The following is a 13,790-nucleotide window of genomic DNA, read 5'->3' on the forward strand; positions in this document are numbered from 1 at the left end:
ATAAAAGCCCGAGAATTGTCTTCCAAGGGGGGTGGGAGAAAAGAGGAGGGGGGCGGATGAGGACGTCTGGTTCTCGCTGAGACAGATCGGCATGGGTTGAAAGCCCCGGCGCCCGGTCTTTCCTCTCGCGAGCCTCAGTTCATCATTCAAGGGATGGGGACCCAGGCGTCCATTTGCAGGGACTGGGGGAAGATGAGGGAGGCGGGATTATATTATGGGGGTTCATCCCTACCCCCCCATCACCTCCCTCGCCCTGACTCCCCACCAAAATTTTGCAGAGAGAAATGGCTTTTGTACCAGGTCATTCTTTATAATTAAACTCACAGTATCCACCCCCTCGAGCCGGTCCCGCCTCCTTCCTGGGGAGGCAACGCCCCTTTCCCTCCGGGGGTTCCGGGTGGGTCGCCCGAGCCCGCGGGGCGGTGGGCTTGCGCAGCCGGGGCCCGCCCTCTAAATGTTAGTCTTCCTCGGTCGGCTCCGCCCCTAGAGCCTCGAGCATGCGCCGCCGGACATGGGAGCGGCGCAGGTGCAGGCGGTAATCCGCCAACAGCAGCTCGTCGTGGCGCACCAGCGGGTGTGCGTTCCCGCGGAGGCGGATACCGGAGCGCAGCAGACGCGAGCGAGTCTGGAAGTCAGTGACCGTGATGAGCCACCTGCGAGGGGGCGGGGCCAAGAGCACAGGGACGGGGCGGAGACCGAAAGGAATCGCTGGTGGTCCCAGCCCCGCCTTTGATTGTCGGAAAGTCCCTGCCTGGTCCCTCCTCCCCGTTCGTTTACCCACTGCGGTTGCTCAGCTCGTCCCGCTGTCCCTAAACCTCTCAGCAGCCCTGCCGTCTCGCTGAAATCAACCCGTACTTCGATCCTTACGCGGGTCATTCTAGGTCCCGTCTTCTCTCAGCCTGGTCCTGTCCCGCAATTGTGGTCTGTCGAGGCTCTATCTCTTCAAACCGCCGTTCCAGGGCCGGGCCCACTTCAGTGTGTCTCTCAGACCTGTCCCCAGATTTAGGTTTCTCCCGGCCTCGCCCCCAGCTAGACACTACAGGCCTCTGACTCTCTAGATCTCTCCTGGTCCCCACTCCCTCAATGTGATGGGTCCAGGCTTCGATCCCACACCTCGGTGTTACCTGTCCGGGTCACTCAACGTCCATTTCCTCAGTCCAGGTCCCGCCTTCTCTCTGATCTCACCTGGCCCTCCCCCTTCACTGCTCTCACTCTCGGCTCGAGCCCTTTCCCGCTTCACTTCACTCTCAGCCCCATCGTCCCGCCCTTGCACCCATCAAGCCCTTCTCCAGATCACACAGCCTTCCCTTCTCGGCCCCGCCCACTCAGCGCCTTGGCCCCTCCCCACTGCCCTCAGTAGGCCACACCCCTCACTCCCACTCCTGGCCACGCCTCTCTTGTTCCTTCAGGACGGCGACCCCGCCGCAGGCTTACCTGTCCCGGCGCCCCGCAGTCCCACAGATGACATTCATATTTTCAAAGCGGATGCTGCTCACGCGCCCGCTCTCCATGGCGCCGGGTAACTCGGCCTCCAGAGCCTCCAGCACCTCTAGGTGGGTAAGGTCCTCCTCTGGCTGGAGGAGTCAAGAGAACTTCAGCACGAGACAGTCAGGTTCAATCCAGGTTCCTAAGCCCCTACCTTAGACCCACTTGCAGGACCTGCCAGAATCTCAGGTGGCATTTGTGAGGCAAGACTCACTCGATCTCAGGAGCCCATCGCTGTAGTCAAAGCGGGGAGCACAGGTATCTTTGAGGTAGAAAAGCATCTACCTGTCCTCCTAGGTCATTCTCCAAAAAGCAATTCTCAAGGAGCCGATTTGCCAATGAACAGGTGGATTAAATGATTTACCAATTTGGCCAACTTTACCAAAAACTTCTCCAGCAACCTGCGCTGGATGGCAGGCTTTTAGCAACTCTTGAAGATCCTGCAAGGATTAAGGTTGTACACTTTTCCTTTTATGTTTCTATTAGCATTTTAAGGAATATTCCGTTGTAAAATAATAATAATAATAATAATAATAGTGATCATAGGGGTTGTGACTTCTTGCCATTCAAAAACATTGACCACTAACCACATTTTCAGCATGAGATTACCATGTTGAAGGTGATATACTATGGTCATAGCATATAAAATTGCTGATGAACTAGGATGAAATCATGAAACTGGTCATCTCCAGGAAGTGTATGTGTGGTGGAGGTGGGGTCTCCTGTTCAGAGCCACAAGGAAGACAAGGACAACAATCTCTGTTGGGCTAAACTCACACAGATGGGCTGAGGGAGTGCGTCTGGGTCCTGTGCCTGGTGCATGGAAGCATCCCATTAAGGTTTTAATTTACTAGTAAGAACCTAGTAGATACCTCCTCTGACTGATGGTAGGGATTACCAACAGATTTGGACACTGAATCTCCAAAAGCAGGGGCTTTATCTTGAGTCTTTGCTACATTTGCAAACTTTACAGAATTTCATGGTAGATGGATTGAAAGGACTCCCTGTGTCCTCAGTCTCCCTGCTCTCTGTCTTTTGATCTCTGCCCTTCTCTGCCCCTTTTTCTCCCCTTCTCTTTGCCTCTCTGGGATCAGCAGTGATAAACATGATGATTGATCCCTTGAAAAATTCATAATCAATTTTTAGCAGCCTAAAACCTGGTGCCAAGCCCACAGCTGGTAAGCCGCCGAGTCTAGATTTAAGCCTTGTCCACCTCATTTCTGAGCCAGTTCTCTTTCTATCCTCCCAGTGAAACTGTGCAGAAACTCGGGCCTGGTGTCCCAGGGGTAGGGGCAGGGGCGAGGAGGCCACTCACTGAGGTCTCCATGCACAGACAGAGAGGCTGGGCAGCGGGTGGTGTGGGGAACTTCCGGATGCACGGGAGCTCTCGGTCCAGCGCCTCGTATTCTGCAATGACCTGGCGCAGGTACTGCTTTCTGGGGAGAGAGCGAGCGGGCAGGACCTCCGAGGTCAGGGGTTGCTGACATTGCACTCGGAGGAGCTGAGATCAGAGGGGCCAGGGGCCACTCACGAGGATTTGACAGGCCTGCTCCGGGTTGGCGATTCCTCTGGGGTCTCTAGGTCCACAAGGAGGGTTCCTGGGGATGAAGAACTCAATGTCAGCAGTCCTGAGCACTCCTCTGACATTTTTTGGCCTAAATGGGCATCACGAAGGGTTGTCCATGCCACCCCGAATAGCTCTTATGCCACCTACTAAGCTATTGCCTCTCAGCTCCAAACAACTCCCTTCTGCACCCACTCTGATCCCAGGGCAGGGACTCCATCAATCCTCCCCCCCACCCCATGCCCCGTTTCTGCTGCGGCAACAGCTGGGTTCCTGCTAGGCTCTGCCTGTAGGGGGCGCGCGCGCGCGAAAGAGAGAGAGCGAGCGAGAGCGAGAGAGAGATAGATAGCAAGGCTGGAGGAAGAGAAAGAGGCTTGCCATGCATTTTGCTTCCTATTCCAGTCACCCCAGCCCGGCAGCAGCCTTTGAATCCAGTGTGTGGTTTTCCCAGCACTCTTAGAAAAGACCTCCTGATTGCAACTAGTCTGATAACAGCTGTCAAATCTGAGCCGCTCTAGGCAACTCCTCCATTGACTAAAGGGTCTCTCTTAATGGCCAACGGCTAGTTGTCTCACATAACCCGTTTTGCCCCTCCTCTACAGTCTTAGAGTCTGACCAGCCGTCGGGCTAGATATAACGGTTCCCAGCATCCCTTGCAGCTGTGTGTGGCCATGTGATGGAGTTCTCACCAACTGTGTTAGGGGAGTGAGGGGTGAAACTTTGGAGTCATTTGTTTAAAAGTCGGTTGCTTGTCTTTGACTTGTTTCCCCTTCCCTTGTACTGGAATGGATGTAGCAACAAGCCAGCTTCAGCCGTGCTAGAGCAACAATCTGGAAGGAATCTGGGTCCCTGAGTCATCTCATGGGGCTGAGATGTCCCACCAATCCAGACCACCTGCCTCCCGTCACATGAGAGAAATACACTCTCTTCTTCATGCCTTCATGTGTGGGGGTGTCTCTTTGTTACAGCAAATGAACAAAGAGGAAAGCAGCCCTCAACAGCCAGGGCTGTTTATGTCGGACATAAACAATCTCACAGAACACCCACGTCAGCCAAGGCCACTCTGTGACCATGATAGACCAAGATAAAAATAAGAGTAGAGTTATGTCTCAGCACCACACAACATGAACACCATCCAAACCACGAAATGACCAAACATCCTCCTCTTGGTTTAGAGCTGATGCTGCTTCTTCCCCACCCACAACGTTCGCTCCATTCATCCCTCCTGCGTCATAGCCTTGCCTCCACTTCCTGCCAGCATCCGATCCAGAGCAAATCCTGCTTCCCTGAATTCTCCCAAAGTCACCTAACCCAGCAGCTCCCATAATAATAAGTCCTCCCTAACACCCTCCTACTAAGACGTTCCATGTGTTACGGACTCCTTCAGTACAAGTCAGTAAACTTAGGGGTGTGCTGGTAAATGTCTAATTAATATCACTCTGTCTCTGTCTCTCTCTTACATGTGCCCACATGCGCACACACCACACCCACTGTACCCTTTGCCAGTTTTCATTCTGTCAGTACTCCCACCATGACCAATTCCATGCCCCCACAGTTATAACAACCAGCTTGCAAAATTTAACAATTGACTCACAAGAGCCTGTCTCCAGCACACAGCTATGTCACAGCTATGATCCTGGTGGTCTTTGACTGAGCTTGTACCATAGTAAGTCCCCTGCTCTGGTCCCCATCCTCCCACCTCCCGTCTGTTTCCACAGGGCAGCTGGGGTGATCACTCCATCTCAACACCCCATGCTTGCGAACCACCAGTGGCTTCCTCTTGCCTTCAGGGTACAGTCCTCCCTGAGGTGGGGACTCGCTCCTCAGTGTGTGATCTGGGGAGCAGTACCTTGTTTGAAACACAGCATTTGGATGTGAGGGAACTGGTATAATGGGGATAGTCTATGCTTCACAGTGCTTTGGGTGAGATGAACTTAGGCATGTGTCCAAACGGATTGAAATATATTTACGATCTCTTTGTTTTATGTATGCAACTTGGAAAACAAATTGAAGCAAAAAAGAAAGAAACACAGTATTTCTCAGACCTAGGGAATCAGAATCTGCATTTTAACAAGATCTCTGTGTGTGTCGCGACCCCTGTTGACCTCTCTAATCATTTTCTTCCAGCTATACTGGCTTCCCCTACATCTCTCCAACACAATAACCTCCCCACATCTGTCCACATAATGATAATAATAACTCTAGGTTTACAATCCCTTTTATTATATTTTTAAAGATTTACTTATTTATTTGACAGAGATCACAAGCAGGCAGAGGAGCAGGCAGAGAGAGAGGAAGGGAAGCAGGCTCCCTGCTGAGCAGAGAGCCCAATGCAGGCTTGAGAGCCCATGCGGGGCTCGATCCCAGGACCCTAAGACCATGACCTGAGCCGAAGGCAGAGGCTTTAACCCACTGAGCCACCCAGGCACCCCTACAATCCCTTTTAAAAAGCTAAACCCTTGGGGCACCTGGCTGGCTTAGTTGGTAGAGCATCCAATTCTTGATCTCGGGATTGTGAGTTCAAGCCTCACACTGGGCGTAGAGCTTACTTTGAAAATAAAACAAAATAGGGGCGCCTGGGTGGCTCAGTGGGTTAAGCCTCTGCCTTCGGCTCAGGTCATGGTCTTAGGGTCCTGGGATCGAGCCCAGCATCGGGCTCTCTGCTGAGCAGGGAGCCTGCTTCCCCCTCTCTCTCTGCCTGCCTCTCCGCCTACTTGTGATCTCTGTCTGTTAAATAAATAAATAAAAATTTAAAAAAATAAAATAAAAAGCCAATCACTTTCTAAAGTGTTTTCCATTGCATCCTCACGACAGCTTGCTGAAATAGAGCAATTTAACAAATGATGAAACAGAAGCATAGAGAGACCATGGGACTTGCCCAAGGTGACACAGGATAAAAATCTAAGCATCTGGATCTAGACTCTGTGTTCTCAATCTCCCCAGTCTGCTGCCTCTTACCCCACTCTGTCTAGACCAACTGCCCTGCTTGCCAGGAGCTCCCAGTTTGGTGAGGGAAGCAGTCACTGTAAAGGATGATAGAATACACAGCGGAGATGTCATGAGGTGAAGGCGAAGCCTAATCTAGGGGCAATCAGGGAAGGCTCCTTGAAGGAGGTAATGTCTACAGGGAGACCCAGGGAATAAGGAGGAGCTTGCCAAATAAAGAAATGGCAGGGCAGGGGCGCCTGGATGGCTCAGTGGGTTGGGCTGCTGCCTTCGGCTCGGGTCATGATCTCAGGATCCTGGGATCGAGTCCTGCATCGGGCTCTCTGCTCGGCGGGGAGCCTGCTTCCCTTCCTCTCTCTCTGCCTGCCTCTCTGCTTACTTGTGATCTCTCTCTGTCAAATGAATAAATAAAAAATCTTTAAAAAAAAAAAAGAAATGGCAGGGCAGCGCCTGGGTGGCTCAGTCAGTTGAGCGTCCAACTCTTGATCTCAGCTCAGGTCATGGAGCCTACTGAAAGGAAAAAGAGAGAGAGAGAGAGAGAGAGAGAAACAAAGAAAGAAGAAAGAAAGAAAGAAAGAGGGAAAAAGGAAGGAAGGAAGAGAAAGAGAGAAAGAAAAGAAGAATGGCAGGGAAAAGGTTGTTTATGCAGAGGGACCACCAGGGACTCAGGTTTTTAAGCAAAAGAATATGGTCATCTGCAATAACTTCTCAGAATTCCCTTCAGCCCCAAGACTAAGGCATGGTTATTGCATTTGTAGGTTATTAATTATTTGTGAGTTGGTGTCCACCCTCTCTGTCTGCCCTCCCTGTGTGGGAACAGGCTGGGTCATTTCACTAATCGGGCACCATAGGCAAAAACACTGGAGACCCATGGGCTTTCTGATATCTGACGCCAAAGTTTGCACCCTAGTAAGTTAAAAATGTTTCTGGTTCCGAAGTACCACAAAGCCAGCCACAAAACTGAAATACTGATCTACAAAACTGGCCAACTAGTCAACTCAGTTCCACTCAACTTTTCTGAAGCTCTACATAAACTATATTTATCAGATGGGTGCCTCAGTCTAGGTTAGAGATGATGTGGGACAGAGATCACCAAAAGAGGTCTTCAAAGACCCTAAAAGAGACCTGAGGACAGGGACGCCTGGGTGGCTCAGTTGGTTAAGCATCTGCCTTTGGCTCTGGTAGTGCTCCCAGGGTCCTGGGATGGAGCCTCCCTGCTCAGTGGGGAGTCTGCTTCTCTCTCTCTCAAGTAAATAAATAAAGATGAAATCTTTTTTAAAAATAAAAGAGATCTGAGGACAGAAATGGTGTCCGTTTTGCCACGAGGTCATTTGCTATGCCTGGCATAGCACCTGGCACAGAGGCTCTTGTAACAGACACCAAGAAAGGATCCCCACTCAGCCGGTCCCATCCTTCTTCCCCCACTTGAGAAGGGTCCATCCCTTGCTCATGCAACTCAAGGGACCCTCACCAATCTCATTTCCTCAAAGGTATCCCATCCAGTTTAAACCAGTGCCTTCCAACCCTTACTGTTCATCGCAATCACTTGGCAAGCATTCAGAAAATATAGATGCAAGGACCCAGAGCCTAGAGATTCTGGTTAAATTGGGTCTGAAGTGAGGGTGGGTATAGATTTTTTTTTTTTAATCCTTTCACCTGATGTGAGGACCAGAGTTGAGAACTGCTGACAAAAGTAATGATGATAATCTTTTGCCAGGGGTTGAGTCAAGAGTGAGTGGGTGACTGAGTGCTGGCCAATAAGATGTGAGGAGAGATAATTTGGGAGTTTTTAAGATGAAGACCTCAGCAAGTGATACCTGGGACTGTGGCAGCCGTTTTGTGGTGAGTAAGCTGGTATGCAAAGGACACACATTTCAGGCCTAAAGGCAGTGAAATAGAATCTGGTCCTCAATGATATCACTGAGCTTCTGACTCAACCAAACCCAAGCCATGCCCCACTTCTGGGCTTCTGGTTGCATGATAATGGTCCTCCTATTCTTTATACTACACCAAGTCCAATTATTATTGCATGCTAGCCGAGTGCATCCTCACCAAGATGCCACTCAGTGAATGTTGACTGAGTGCTAAATGAATGACCCTGCTAAAGCAGAGTGCAGGTAGGGCGTCCTGGAGCGTGAGGCTGAGGTTGACAGCTGGTGGCTGACCACACGGGGTCTGAGGCTGAGGAGTTGGGACTCTATCCTGGAGGTGATGAAGAAGGAAAGAGAGGTGTGAGCAGAGGAGAGACAGGGTCGGCGATGGTGGTCAGAAGACCCTGCAGGAGCCAAGTGAGGAATGGGCTTAGGGGAAAAAACTGAACTGGGAGTTAGGTAGAGAAAGCATCCATGTGGAAGAGGACAAGACCTGAGTTGGGGCTCTGGGGATGGAGAGACAGGCAGAGGACACAGGAGGTGGGCTGGAAGACAGGGCTGCAGACTGATGGCTGTGGGAGGAAATGGGAAGGGAGGGCCAGTACCAGTGGTCTAGCCCAGTGACCAGGTTGGTAGTGGGACCATTGAGGTTGGGAAAGAGGGAGGAGGAGTGACTTTGGGGAAAGCTGTTGAGCTCAGTGTGGGAGAAAAGGAGAGTGTGAGGGACCAGGACAGAGCACCTAGGGAGACAACAGCCTCAGAAGGGTCGTGACGTCCCCAGAGGCTCATGGGAAATGTAGTTCTGGGTCCAGACCACTGGCCAAGAAACCGCAAAGGCTCATGACAAATGTAGTTTGAAGTCCAAAGGCCCATGAATCTGGTCAACGACGGAGTCTGGGGTGGATTTCTGGTAGGCCAGTGACTAGCTTAAGGCCACACTGCAATCCAGGGTTACCACATGGGGCACGGGTGAAGGCCCCCCTTCTCCCCAATACACACACACACACACACACACACACACACACACAGTGCTCAGTACCTGCCTCCCTGTGCATGCTGGGGTTGCCCACGGTGGAGGAGCACAAGGTCTCCACCTCTTGCTGCATCCTGGGAAGGTGGGTGGGGGATGTCTCAGGAGGATGGGGAGAAGGGCCCTGACTGGACCACCCACCCCAGCTCCTGGACACCCCCAATGCTGTCTCCTCCTCATCTCTAAAGCCCCGGGGGAAAATAAGGAAGAACTGGAAGGCTGAAGCCGCATAGGAATCTGGGTTCCCCTAACCTCTGGAAACCCAGTGAGTTCCAATTCCTGTGTGCCCCGATTCCTTCTTTGCCTTTTTCCTGCTTCTTTCTCCGTTTTTCCCTGTCTCCTCAACTCTCTGCCTCTCCCTGGCTCTGTCCCTCTTTCATCCTCCTTCTCTCCCCATCTCTCTATCCCTCTCCACCTCTCTCCCCATTTTTTCCCCCTGATCTCTCTGCATCTCTCCTCTACTCTTTCCCTTGATTTCTCTGCCCTCTTCATCCCCACTGTTCTCCCCCTCCCTCCCTCCATCCCCCCAGTCTCCTTCTCCCCTAGTTTCCCCAACATTTCCCCAGCCCTCCTTCCCTCCTTCTCTTCATAGTGTTCTGCCTCTCTCCAAGCCTACCACCCTCTCTCTGTCTCCCTACTTCTCTCCCTGTCTCTTCCCAGTCTCCTTTTCCCATATTTCTTCACCTCTCTTCTCTCATAACTGGTTCCCCTGCCCTCTGTCATCCCCTTTCTGGTCCCACTTGCCCTCCGACCATCCCTGTCTCATGCAGGAACTGGTCAGACACAGGCCAGATTCAAACAGAAACTGGATTCTGTACGGGGGAGGGAAAGGTGGACAGGGGGCCTGGTTGCCATGGTACCTCCAGAAGGAGGGGGAGGGGCTGGGAACACCAACTCTGGGTCTGAGGAAGGAGGGAGCTGGGATCCTGGACCTCTGGGTCAATGGGAGGAGGGAGTGGGAGACCAGATTCCTGGATCCAGAGGTGGATGTGGACGGTCTGGGGGCTCCTGGGCCCAGGTGCAGGAGTGTGCCACACTGGTGTTCTTTTTTTTTTTTTTTAAGATTTTATTTATTTATCAGAGAGAGAGGGAAAGAGCGAGCACAGGCAGACAGTATGGCAGGCAGAGGCAGAGGCAGAGGGAGAAGCAGGCTCCCTGCCGAGCAAGGAGCCCGACGTGGGACTCGATCCCAGGATCGCTGGGATCATGACCTGAGCCGAAGGCAGCTGCTTAACCAACTGAGCCACCCAGGCGTCCCCACACTGGTGTTCTTTAAGCATGTCTTTCTTTGTGTCTGCAGAGCTCTCAGCAGGAAGTGTGGGAGAAGAGGCAGGACTTTCTTAGTTATTCTGTCTGTCCTCGCCTCTCTGTCCCTGTCACTTACATCTCTAGTGCTCTATTCTCCCCTTCAAGATGGTCTCTGCCTTGACTTGATAAGCACAGGCTCTCTGCTTTCTAGGGAATAGTGCCTTGATTTTCTGAGTGATTTCTTCAGGAGTGAGCTTAAAAATCAATATAGGATAGAGTCCAGCCTTGCACTTTTACTGGACCTGTTATAAAAGAGGATCTAAAGTGCTAAGCTTGCTGGGCTGGTCAAGTCTAGGTTGGAGCTGCTGGGGGCTCTCATAAATATGGGGAGAGAATGAGCCCAAAAGCAAAGACAACATGAGGAGAACAGAGACCAAAGATGCAGATTCCTGATGATGATTGGGATACCTAGATCCAGCCATGCCTGAAGCTTTCATTTACCCAATTAATTCCCTCCTTTGCTTCAGTCATTTGAGTCTCTTGTCATTGGCAATTAAAATAGTGCTCACTTAAATAGACCCAGTTTCATCCTCAGTTCCTCTGTGGCCCTGTCTCCCTTTCAGCACCCTCATGTCTTTCTTTCCTATCAGGCTGTCCTTCTCCATTTCCAGTGGCCAACTCCAACCCTATGGGACAGGGAACATCTTTCATTCCCATGACCACAGGCACACCTACCCCCCACAGCCCCTCAGTCTCCAAGCTCCATCCCTCTTGACTCTCTCTACTGCTTCCTTTCCTCTTCATTCCCACAGTCCTGACACTCAGGCTTCATCCTCTCCTGCCTGGACCCTTGCTACAACCTTCCTCTTGCCCTCCCCTCCTCATTCCTTTCCCTGCAGGGTTCCAGAGGCATCCTTCTGCACCCAGAGCTGACCCTGCCCCTCACCAGCTTGCAGCCCTCCCATGGCTCCTCGGTGCCCCTGGACAATGATGCAGTTTCTCAGCCAGGAATTTGAAATCTGCAGTCTGGTCCCACTCTCCTCTCCCACCTCACCTCTTCAAACATTCTCAAATCCCTCCCACCCCACTCCTGTTTTCACTCTTCACATTCTGTGCCTTCTGCCTAGAATGCTTTTCCTCAATTCCCTAAGCCCAAATGCTCTCACCCTTTAATAAGAAGCCCAAATGCCCCCTCCTCCAGAACCCTTCTTTGACTCCTCCTCCTCCTCCTAGCTGTGTTTTTTGTCTCCTTCCTTTGTTCATTCTTTGTCTCCTTCTTTCCCAGACTAAACATGGTCCACTCTGTCTTGCTCAGGGATTTGGTCCTGTGTCTATCTGCCCTGGCAGACCAGCAGCTAGATAGAGAGACTATTTCTCTCTATCGCTGTGGCTCATGCTCAGCAGCCCCAACCCCACTGGCCCTCAACAGACCAGCATCAAATGCTATGTCCAGACTGTGCAACCTTGGGCAAATGTCTTCCCCTCTCTGAGCCCAGTTTTAGCCATTTCTTCTGGAGCTCTTTTTTTCCCCCTTCTGGTGTTCTCCTCTCACTCTCTTTCCATCTGTGTCTCTCTCATCTTCCCTCTAGAGTCTGGATCTCTATGTTTCCATCTCCCTGTGTCTCCATTTCTCTCCGTGTCTTTATTTTTCTTCCTCTCTCAACTCTGGAATCCTGCCTCATCTCGTTCTGTGTCTGAATTTGAATTTCTATGTCATGTGTCTCTTTCTTTGGTCATTTCTTATTCTCTCTGTCTCTATAGCTTTCTGCATTTCTGTCTCCGTTGCTCTATTTCTCCATCTCTGTTTCTCTGTGTCTCTCTATCTCTCTGTCTTTTTCTTTGTCTTAGCCCCATATGCCTCCCTCTACAGTCACCTCATCTCTCTTGGGCCATTCCTGTCCCACTCCCTGGCCTGGCTCACAGCCTGGGACACAAATCCCTGAATCGGCATTTTCTTCCTTTTCCAGAAATTATGTCAGTGCCGCAGTGAGGGTGGGGATGGTTCTAGCCCTGGTCAAAGGGTTTGCCTCCCTGCATCCTCATCCACACAGGGTCTAGCCAGATTGGCCAACTTCTTGGTGTTTGCTTCTCCAGGAGCAGCACCAGAAGAGGTGAATCTTTGTTTACACACATGTGTGTATGTCTCTGGGTATGTAGTTGCATGTATTTCCAGGGATATTTGTGTGTGAGTCTGTAGGTATTTGTGTAAATTCATCCAATCGCTCATCCATCCACCTATCCATCCACCCACTGAACCATTCACCCATCCAACTATCACTTCATCCACCCACCTATCCACCCATACATGCATCCAGTCCTCCAGTCGTCCACTCATCCATCCATTCATTCATCCATCCATCCCCCCACCCACCCATCCATCCATCCACCCACCTACCCACCCACCCATCCATCCATCCATCCACTCATCCATCCATCCATCCATCCATCCATCCATTTCCATCCATCCATTTATCCATCTACTCATCCATCCATCCACTCATCCATCCATCCATCCATCCATCCATCCATCCATCCATCCATTTATCCTTCCGTCCACCCATCCATCTATCCATCCACCCATCTGTCCACCCATCCGCCCACCCATCCATCCATCTATCCATCCACCCATCCATCCATACACACATTCATACATTCCTCTATTTATTCATGCACTTGTTCACTCCTTCATTCAACCAATCCATACATATTGGGTCCCTACTGTGTGCCAGGCAATGCGTCAGGCAGCAGGGATAAAGCAATAAACAAAACAAAGTGCTTCCCCTATAAGGCTTATGTGTCTGGCAGTCCTCAGTGAACCAAACTCCCTGCTGCCCCGGGCCTCCAACAGTCTGTTCCTTCTTGCTGGAGCACTTCTCCTCCCCTTACCCCATCTTCACCTGGTTTCTGCCTACTCACCCTTCTGAGTTCAGTTCAGACATTACTCTGTCACTTCCTCAGGGAAGCCCTCTGTGACATCCTCAGACACACAAAGCATTGATTCTAATACATATAGTTTTTTTCTTAAGTTGTATTTATTCAAGTAATCGTTACTTAACCAATTACTCATGATCTCAAGATCAAGAGTTGCATGCTCTTCTATCTGAGCCAGCCAGGCACCCCTGTATAGATATTTATTTGATGACTCACTGTCTCCTCTATCAGACCATGGGCCCTCGCAAGACTTGGATTTCTGTCTGCTTTGTTCCTAGCTGGATCCCTGGTACCTAGAGAGAGCGAGCACACGAGAAGGAAGGCTGAGGGAGAGGAAGAGAGAATCTCAAGAAAACTCCATGCCAAGCATGGAGCTCAATGCTGGCTCAATCTCACCATCCTGAGATCACAGACTGAGGTCAAAACCAAGAGTCTGACACTTAACCGACTGCCACCCAGGCATCCCTATGCTTAATAAGTATTTAACAAATGACAGTATGGATGGAATGAAATGAATATGGAAGACTGTCTCCTGGTTCCCTCCCTGTCCAGTACTCTATGCTGTTCTACACTCCCAGAAGCTGTGACAGGCAAGGTCCTCAAACTTCCTGGAGGCAAACAATGTAGAGGCTGAATGCAAGGGTCTAGATTCAGATCCATATGGTTTTGAAATTCACCTCTGACAACTTCCTAGGTGTGTGACCTCAGGCAGGAC

General features: G+C 51.0%; 1 protein-coding gene across 1 annotated transcript; it reads right to left on the reverse strand.

The window, feature by feature from the left end:
- Positions 1-457: 457 nt before the first annotated feature.
- Positions 458-9,594, reverse strand: C7H19orf81 (chromosome 7 C19orf81 homolog). Its single transcript, XM_044260506.1, has 6 exons — positions 9,581-9,594; positions 8,906-8,973; positions 3,017-3,083; positions 2,801-2,921; positions 1,435-1,574; positions 458-653 (listed from the first exon to the last, which is right to left on the reverse strand). The coding sequence occupies exons 1-6, from the start codon at positions 9,592-9,594 to the stop codon at positions 458-460; spliced, it is 606 nt and encodes a 201-aa protein (XP_044116441.1).
- Between the last annotated feature and the right edge of the window lie 4,196 nt (positions 9,595-13,790).

This window comes from Neovison vison, chromosome 7, assembly GCF_020171115.1.
Source record: "Neovison vison isolate M4711 chromosome 7, ASM_NN_V1, whole genome shotgun sequence".
Lineage (NCBI taxonomy): Eukaryota > Metazoa > Chordata > Mammalia > Carnivora > Mustelidae > Neogale > Neogale vison.

Excerpts from the sequence above, each read along its gene's own strand:
- C7H19orf81 (XM_044260506.1), bottom strand. Across the intron at positions 2,922-3,016 it reads AGCAGGCCTGTCAAATCCTC|AAAGCAGTACCTGCGCCAGG; the intron begins GTGAGTGGCCCC and ends CTCTCTCCCCAG. Across the intron at positions 654-1,434 it reads ACTGCGGGGCGCCGGGACAG|GTGGCTCATCACGGTCACTG; the intron begins GTAAGCCTGCGG and ends GCCCCCTCGCAG.